Source organism: Hyperoodon ampullatus (genome assembly GCF_949752795.1).
Source record: "Hyperoodon ampullatus genome assembly, chromosome: 8".
Classification (NCBI taxonomy): Eukaryota; Metazoa; Chordata; class Mammalia; order Artiodactyla; family Ziphiidae; genus Hyperoodon; species Hyperoodon ampullatus.
Window position 1 is genome coordinate 30,480,506 of NC_136921.1, and position 9,407 is coordinate 30,489,912.

Below are 9,407 nucleotides of genomic sequence, written 5' to 3' on the forward strand. Positions count from 1 at the left end.
AAGTGGGTACAATAGTAACCTAAGCATTGAATCTGGGAAATGCCAATATCTAAGTGATTAAAAAGTAGAGTTAAGAGGAACCAGGAGAATGTGGTGCCTTGGAAACCAATGAGATAAAGATTTTCACAGGGGGAAGAAATAAACCACAGCACACAGATTCAGAAAAGGGAGTCCATAAAATGAAGACAAAGAATTTTCCATTGGCTCTAAAAAATAGTACGTCACCCAATTGCTTATTAAGAACAATTTTGACTGAGTGTTGGGGGAGAAATGGTGAGCTGAGGCAGAAATGGAAAGCCAGGAAATGCAGACAGCCCCTGAGAAGCACTTTCTATGAAGTTTAGCAAAGAAGAGGGAGAAGAATTGGAACAGGAGGTTAGGGGTTGGGTCTTTGTCATGTTTACAAGCTGAGGGAGAGAAACCAACAGACAGGGAGGAGTTTAAATTCAAGACAGAAGGATAACTAACAACCTCAGAAGACATAGAAGCAACAGGGATAAGGGAATAAGGAAGTCAGCATTACACAGAAGGGATAGCTTTGCTCTCTGAACAAGGAGAAAGAAAGGCTCCCTCTGGATATGGATACATCTGTGTATGGTATGTTGGCTGGAGAGCAGGAGTTGAGAGAGATGGTGACCAATGGTCTCAGTTTCTTAATGAACTAAGGTCCGTAGTCATTCACAAAAAGTGAATGGGAGGAGGTATTAAGTAAGGAATTGAAGGAGAGTGAAAAGGCTTTGAATAATCTTTGAAAAGAAGAGAAAGAAGAGAGGAGATAAGAGAAGGGAGAGAAAGAGACTAAAGGAAGTACTAAATGCCCAGGCAAAATTTGAGACCATGAATTTGTAACAGACCATTTTGCATGCTTGTTTGGTTTTTATGGGGCAGGATAGCATATGGATGAAGCTGCAAACTGCCTGGGCTTGCACCATATCTCCCTCATGTGTCATATTTGATGGATTCTTAGATGGAAATTGTCACATTTAACACCACTGAAATCAGGTTTTATCTATCAAATGAAGGCACCTTACAATCAGAATTGCAATCTTTTCTTTTGCTTTTATCAGATAATGAGATGTCTACAATTGACGGTGTCTTCTATTTGATGTAATACTTTGTACAAGTTACTTAACCCTTATGAAACCGATTTCTTGTGTGTAAAATGGGCAAAAATCTCCCTATGGCTAGTGAGGATAAAATGAGTTCATACATGCAAAGCACTTAGAATGGTGCTGCAGGTAGCAAAGTGTTTGTTAAATGCTAGTTATTATTTTTCTCCTTCAGTGCTCATCTGACTGAATGGAGGAGAAAAGAACGGTCATGATCATATTGATCCTGTGTTAGAACTTTTTTGGGCAAATGCTGACAAAGGAGAGGGATGCAAAGGAATCAAGGGTATACACAGGTTAGAAAAAAAGAAGAGACGAGGGGTAGAGAGACAAAAGACTGGTTGGAAATGAAGAAAACGGAAGCCCTGTTGAAGGGAAAAAACACGTGTAAGAGGAGTAAGAAAGGGGACACTGAAAGGTACTAGTCGGGAAGAGGGATATTCAGGCTTCAGATTTCAGAGGTGGAGCAGCTCTGTATTCTGAGCACAGCCTCTGAAGTGAGTGGCTGAAGCGAAGTGAAGGTAAAGACCACTGTAGTTGGGCTCCAGCTGTCCTATAATAAGTAGTAATAAGATATAAGTATAATAAGATAATAAACTGAAATGGTCACCCCAGCTTTATAGCAGCTGAGGGTGTGTGACATTGCTGTCCCAACCAGAAATCCTAGGACAACTCTTTAAAAATATATATTTTTATACATATATATGTATAAAGACTTTAAAAATATATATTTTTAAAAGCCTAGCTAGTGTCTGCTCATTTACTTTTTTTCTTTTCTTTATGATATAATTACTTGGCACTGGAAGTTTTGACCTTTAGTAAAACTTTTTATAGTGCCAGTCTAGAAAATAATGCTTTGATTAAACATTTCTCTTAAAGACAATTTACCAACTTGCACTTGAAATTTAAGTAGTCATCTTATGAATATGTTTATTTAGAAGATCTTAAAAACTATATATTCTGCTGTAACATACATTTAGAATCCCTTGCTTAGGGCAATTTGGAGAGATTCTTGGAAAGAAATATGTATCTTTAATCTGAACCTTACTAATAATTGCAAGAGGAAAATGGCACACTAATTCTAGCATTTCGATAAAAAGAAAGCCACCATCAAATCACTTTAATGAAAGATTTAATACTCTGTTAAACACATAAGTTTGCTTAGTTTGATATCTTACCCTGTGGTTTCATTTCCACAGACTAGCCTCTCTCTAACAATGACACACATTTGATTAGCACCTACATTTTACAAACATTATTTTCATATATATGGTCTCACATTTATTCTCCTCTTTCCCCCCCCAGTTTGCTGCTAAGGGAATTTCCTTGAGAAAGTTAGTTGGTAAGAATTAGAACATGGTTCTTTTTCCAACACTTAGCTTTACACATTCTCATGTATCTGTCCTAAACAGTGTGCTTGTACAAACACATACACTGACTGTCACCCTCTATTCTCTTCACACTAGTCTATCCTTATTCCCCTATTGGCTCCCCAATACCAACTGGGAGGGAGCATATGGCAGGTACAACTTACTGATAGAATAATTTTAACAAGTTACATCTGGAATCAATCCATTACATCATCATTCTGACTTGTTAAAAAATATTCAGGAAACCAACGGGTCCTTTAAAATGACATGACGCTAAATAACTGGTTTGACTGGCATTTGTCATCCGGAGAGTTGTTTCAGTTTTGTGCACTTGCAGACTAGGCTGAAAGAATGACTAGTGGAGAAGTAAATAGCAATTAGCTGATGTGACCCATGGGTAGATTTTCTGATTTTTGCCACTTGAAGCAATTCTCAAAGACATTTAAAAGGACTTCCGATTAATTTTAATGAAATTTGAGAGCAGTTATATAGATAGTTTGCATCTTCAGCAGTGCATTAATTTGCAAATGATGGGGCCAGCCTTTAAGAATAGGGTGCTTCTTTAACATTTAGGATCAGATTGCAAAAATAATTACTTTCTCTCTTTTTTTTTTTTTTCTTGCCAAGATAAATCACTTTTATCTCTATAGGAAAGGGAGGATCTAAAAATATATATATAAATTACATTAGTAACACAACATAAGAAAAAAACAGGGGAAACAAAACCAACAGAGAAGTCTGTATGATGCTAATCTAACCTTTTTATAAAAAGGCCCTGCATCAGAAATTCACAATCCTACCCACTTCTAAAAATATATTTAGACATGTACAGAAGCGGTGGGCTTGTTTTTAAATTGCCTTTTTGTAAAAATATATTAAAGGTGAATAGAAATCCTCTCTCCCTGCCCCCTATCCAAGCCCCGGCTCTGTGCTGGGGATTGGAGACCAGAGGTAACTCTCTCATCATGTTCTAAACCTTGGTTACAACCACTCCCAACCCCTCCCCAACTCACTTCACTTAGAACCTGAAACATTAAAAAAAAAAAAGAAAGAAAAAAAAAAAGCACTTTATCCTCTTTGGAAAAGCGTAAATCTGAGGGTAAACTTGCTTTTCATTTAAAACACAAAACAGCAAACAGCCAGCTCTGAGAGCCCAACTCAATTAATCAGAAACCCAGTCAAATGGAGGTTGGGTTTCAGCTCCACAAAACTTTTAACAAAGAAACAGAAGGGAAAGAGGCCTGGAACCAGGGGGGATATGCTAGCAATTAGCTGCCTTTGAAAGATCAAGGGGAGGGGGGTGTTAATGGGCAGAAGGGCTGGGGTCCTGGTCTTGGTTACAGCAGTCAGGGCCCAGTCAGGCAGTTGCCTACACAGGGACACAGGCTGCCCTCCTTCCCTCCCCTCACTACCCTCTGTTGCTTTGAAATCCCCAAGAAAAGCAAAGCTGGGCAGAAACAGAGGGGAGGGGAGTGGGAACCTCACGTGCTAAGGGGGAGGTAGCCAGGCTTTTTTGCCTTTGGTGTGCATAGATGGAGGACTGCTCGGCCCCCGGGGCCCCCAAGACAGGAAAAGGATATGGGGCTAAGGGACCCCTGATTCCAAGGAAGGAGAGTAAATGTCGGGCTGTGGAGAAAAGAAAGACAAACTGGAGACACGAAGACGACCAGGGAAGCCTCACATATTCCCTGTGGCCTGCACGGTAGCTGTTAAATTCCCCAGAAGCACTGGGAAAACTGAGGTGAAGTCAAAGTGGGTGGTAGAAGACAATGAAGCACTCCACTTGGGCAGTGCCGAGATGGAGAGAGGGAGACGTTCTCCATCCAGTCCAGGTCACCAGGGAGGCAAGACAGGTGGAGCTGGAGGGAGCTGGGGGAGGGGGAGGGAGGGGGTGGGCACTGTCTGGACAACAGAAACACTCACAAAGGGAAGAGGGGGTGGGAGGTTCAGATGATCTGCTCCTTTACAGGTGGGCATCTCCGCTCCTAGGCTCGGGCTCCCCCCACATCAGCACTCTGCTTGAGCGTCCACCTGACATCTGGGAGTGTAAAGGTCCACGAGTGAAGATGTGAGTCCTGAAGTCTTCTTCAGACCAAGACCTCAAGGTGGGGAGAGAAGCAGGGAGGCTCCTGATGGAGAACCTGGGGTGAGCTGTCCTGCCACATCCTCTCCAGAAGGTCCAGGCTGTGCTCTGTGGTACGGGTGAAGGGATCAGGCCGTAGAGCAAGGGCTATCTGCTTCAGTGGCAGATGCTTTCAAGGCGTTTGGGAGATGGTCTTTGCCTCCTGGAGCCCAGCCAAAGCTATGTGGAGAATGTTCTGTAGCACCTCAAACTCTAGGCAAATCCCTGGAGCTCACCCTGGGAGAGGTGGCGTCAACTGTAGCCACCCAAAAGTACTTGCCTCCAATGGGCTACAAAGTCTCGGTCAAAGTCTTGGGTGTTGGTCCTCTCCCCACCTTGAGAAGTGACAGGAATCTCTCTTCTTGCCAAGGATGAGTGAAGTCAGCCCATGGCCTTTCTAGGCCACTCTGGAAATGGCCCACGGTGGGGCAGTACGAAGACTCTGGGCCCTCCTCTTTATTTCCATGAAGCATTTGGCAAGAGGCGGCAGAGGCCAGAGGCTTCTCCCAGGAACGAGTCTTGAGTGGGACACATCCATTGGGCTAAGAGGAGGCAGGAGAATGGGCAGAGGTGGGCAGGCTTCTGGAGACAGGGCTGGAGCCGCAGAAAGTGTTGAGCACTGGGCCTCCCACTTCATGACCAGGGGAATACCGAGGGGCCCAGGCTCTCCTCATGCCTCTCCTCATCCTGCTTTCCAGCTTTAAGTGGGGATGACAGTAAAGGGCAGACAAAGCTGGTGAAAGGGAAATGGATTGGGGCAGCAGAAAAGAGGGCTCTAGTCAGCTGGAAACCTCTCCCATTTACTGGCTACTCAGAGATATGGAAAAGGAAGGCAGGATGCTCCAGTGGAAGCAGGGAAGGGAGTTGAGGGAGTAGGTGAAGGGGCCCGTGGGAGAGTCCAGGCCTTTGGTCAGTTCCAAGAAAGCAGGACAATGCGCCTCAGCACCTTGTCCGGGGCAGGTAGGATCCAGGAGTGCCCTGAGAATTGACAACGGAGAAGGCAATGGGGGTGAAGGGGTGAGGGGCAGGACACAAAGGGGATCACAGAAGCACTTTGCCATTTCTGTGGATTTTCAGGATACGGCCGAGTCTCTGCTTTGCTGTAGCCAGGCCCTTTTTGGGACGCTTTCCTGGTCCTGCTTGATTGCTCTGGGAGCCAACTGAAGGGCGCCGCTGGGTCAAGAAGACACCAGGGGCCATGGGTGTGGTGCTGCGGTTTGCCTGGGCCATGCCAAAGGCATTGGGACGAGCAGTATACTCATGGTCAGCAAGACTTCCTGAGAGGGCCTCTTGTTTAGGCTCAGGCGGAGGCAGGGGCGAGGAGGAGGTGAGAAGTTGGGGTGTAGTGGCCAGAGTTGGAGCTGGTACTGCCACGCTGAGATTAGGCTCTTGAGGGCGAGGCTGTTCTACCTCCTTCAACAAAGGCTTCTTCTTGATATATTTCTTCTTTTGGGCCTTCTGTAGCTCCTGCGGGGGCAACTTTGCAGCTGCTGCAGCCAAGCCTGTCTCAATGGAAGCTACCCGGGTCCCCTCACGCACAGGACAGTCCTGCTTCGGTAGAGTTGGGGTCACACGGGCTTTAGGACTCCATGGAGCATCATCTGAGTTCTTCTTTTTCTTGGGTCGAGATTTCAAAGCAGGGTCATCATCGCCAGACTCCAGGGAAGGGTAAATATACTCTGCATCCTTGAAGCATGCTCCCAAGCTGTCCTGTTCATCGAGACTGGCGTTCTCCTCCTCCTCCTCGCTCTCGGTTCTCCAGTATGATGGCCGCTTGATGGGCCACTTCCCTGGGATGCGCTGGGAAGCAGGACTGCTAGACGCTGTGCCCAGCCCACTGCTGGAACTCCCACTGCTTCGGTCCTGCCCCCCGGTCCACCAGGCCTGCAGGCTGGAGGTAGCGGGCGAGGATGATGAGGACTGCGGGTTGGCCGTGCACAGCATGCCCTGCATGGCCTCCTGAGTGCTGGGAGAGGCAGGGGCCTCGGTGAGGGCAGCATAGTCAGGTCCCCCCACCTGCCTGCTGGCCTTGAGCAGATCAAGAGTTCCACCAGCTCCACTCCCATTTCCAAGCTTGCCTTCGACCCCTTCTACCATGTCCTCATCTGCTGTATAGTCCTCCTCAATGTCAAACTCAACTTCTCCTGGTTCACGAACTCGCTTGGGGTCAGAGCAAGGCTTCGCACGGGGCAACTTTCGGGGAAATTTTGGTCTTTTTATCAGAGTCGCCTTCTCCTTTCCCAGTCTCTCATCAATCTGCAGTTCATCATCTGAATCCAAGCCAAATTCATCCTCCATCACCTGTTCTGCCACCAGCCTAGGCTTGTCTACCTTCTTTGCGATCTTGGCTCGCCGAGACTTGGATAAGCTCTTTACCCTCTTGGCACTGCCATTAGACGTCAACAGGGCCAGCGGGACCTCATTCCCATCAAGGTCCAAGTCTGGCGAGTCATCATCTGAGTCATTCAAGCAGGTACCAGTGATGTTGAACTTTGCTTTCTGGGAACAGCCTGTCTTCAGTGCCTGATGACTGTATGTGTCCATGAGATTATAGCTCAATTGGCCAGCAGGCCCCAAGGCTGAGCTCTCCTTGCCCTTTCGCTCTGCCTTCTTGAAGAATTCCTTGGGCTTCAGGCCTTTCTTCTTTGAACCACTTTTGGAGGGCAGTGACAGCCTGGACATGGATACTGAAGTGGAATGGGCTGGCCTGCTTAAGGGAATGGAGCCGGCTGGGAAGATCCTCTGCAGCCCAAAGATATTGCTTGTCTTCCCAACGTTCTGTTGGAAGATATCTTCCACCAGGCGAATCTCCCTAGACAGATCTTTAATGAGCTGTACGGTCCTCACTGTCTCCGGGATCTCATCCTCGTGGTCTGGCAGAGCTTCTTTCCTTGTCCAGGCTCTAAAGGCCAAGTTCAGGGCTTTACCACCACGGACCAGGTAGGAGGCAGGGTGTCTCCTGTTTTCTCGCAAACCTCGAAAGACGTCCAGGATATGCTTTCCCACATACCAACAGATGGTCTCAAAGTTGGGGAACTTGAAGAGGTCTTCTGTGCTCAACCGCTTCTCAATCTCATAGACTTTGAGCTGCATTTCAATGTTAAGGCTGTGTAAGAAGTTCCCTCCAAAGACAAGGCAGTCCATGGGGGTCAGCACAGCATGGATCCATCCTGCAGGCATGAAAAGCGTCTGTCCTTGCTTCACAGAACACTTGTAGCACTTGTCCACCTGGTCCCCAAAGAACATCTCATTCTGGTTAGAGGAGCTGCTCCAGCACTCAAAGAGAGTCAGGTTGGCATTTGTTGGGCGGATCAGGTAGAAGATCTTCTCACCCTTGAGCACATGGTACCAGACCGAGCTGCCACCAAAGTCAATGTGAAAGTCTGTATAGCTATCCCGCACGCTCATGAGGCAGTACTTCTGCACATTGGGCCTCTCAAAGATACACTCCTCTGGCCACAGGTTCTCCACCCATGAGAGCTTCCGAACAATCTTGGGTGTCTCCACAAGGTTAGCAAGCCTGGTATCAGAGAATTCCAAACTAATGACATTGAGGACTTTCTCCCTCTTCCCGCTATAATAGTATTTCACAAAATCACCAAGCTTCATCTTGCAGTTGGCCTGGCGGGTCACATCAATCACATCAATCTCTTTGTCAGAACCAACATAGTGTTCCACATCCCTCACAGTGAATGATGGTGAGGGCAGCGTCATCCCCAATCCATCCTTCTTCGAGACCAGGATGGGCACACTGAAGCTATTCTCTTCCAGGAATTCCACGGTCAGCTGACTTCCAGTGGGCTTCAGAATCACTTCATCCGAGCTGTCAAAGGTCCTACTCCGAAGCTCTCGAATGAACGTAGGGCTTCCCGTCTTCACTGGCTTCCCCTTGTGTGTATCATGGCCTTTTGAAGATACACAGCGTTTTTTCATGATGGGGGGCCCATGTAAGACCTCACAATTGGGGCAGTGGTAGAGGTCAATGTCATCAGCCTTCTCCTCTTCAACACCAACACAACTGCCATGAAACCAGTCCTGGCACATGTCACACTGGATCATGAAGCGGGTGACATCGTAAGGAAGCCGACAGAGGCAATACACCGGTACCGAGGCCATCTTCGCCTGGCCTTGGAGCGTCCTGCGGTGGGCCAGGTTCTCAGCGTCAAAGGGAGCGGGAGGCGGCAGCACGCATTCTCTCTGGACGAAGGGAGAATCTCTTCACGCCTCTCAAACTGACAGGAACCTCCTCACGCCCCAAACCTGACAAGAACGTATTCGGTCCGGAACCCTACAGGGACCTCCTCATCCGCAAAGCCGCAGGGATTCCTCACGCCCGCGGAGCTCAGTCCCGCCAAAGCGCCGGCGGCCGGGCTCGCTCCGGAGCTGCTCAGCGCCTCGCTCAGCGAAGGTTCGGCGACGCGCACCGAATTCTGGGATCGTCATGGCAACGCGGCGAACCTTTCTCGCCTTGTTCTCGAGCCACCCGCTGGGTCGCGCGGCCCTGGCCGCCCAGCGGTGCTTCAGGGCAGCTTTCTCCACAGCTCTGCCCCGGGCCCGACCGTCAGGGCCTACTGGAGCCCGCGGCTCGGGCCTAGGCCGGCGGCCGCCTGACGAACAGGCAAGCGGCGGCGTCGCTGGGCCGGCAGGAGATCGCCGCGAGCAAACCAACGCGGAAGGAGATGAACCGGCGGCCCGGTTGGAGAAAAAAACAGCCCGAAAAATCGCCGGGAGAAGCCCGGTGGCGGTGATGGGCAATTCAGAGTAGTCAATCGCTCTCATTTTTTTAATGCTTTTCCATCATTTGAA

General features: G+C 48.2%; 1 protein-coding gene across 2 annotated transcripts; it reads right to left on the reverse strand.

Moving 5' to 3' along the window:
• Positions 1 to 5,642: 5,642 nt before the first annotated feature.
• On the reverse strand, positions 5,643 to 8,798 carry LOC307057261 (histone lysine demethylase PHF8-like; the record flags this gene model as incomplete). 2 transcript variants are annotated; one of them, XM_079710392.1, is made up of 2 exons in its annotated part: positions 5,643 to 7,097; positions 7,401 to 8,717. In XM_079710392.1, the coding sequence occupies 2 exons, from the start codon at positions 8,715 to 8,717 to the stop codon at positions 5,643 to 5,645; spliced, it is 2,772 nt and encodes a 923-aa protein (XP_079566518.1). The 2 variants fall into 2 exon arrangements, with proteins under 2 accessions (XP_079566518.1, XP_079566519.1); XM_079710393.1 differs by having other exon boundaries at positions 5,643 to 8,798.
• Between the last annotated feature and the right edge of the window lie 609 nt (positions 8,799 to 9,407).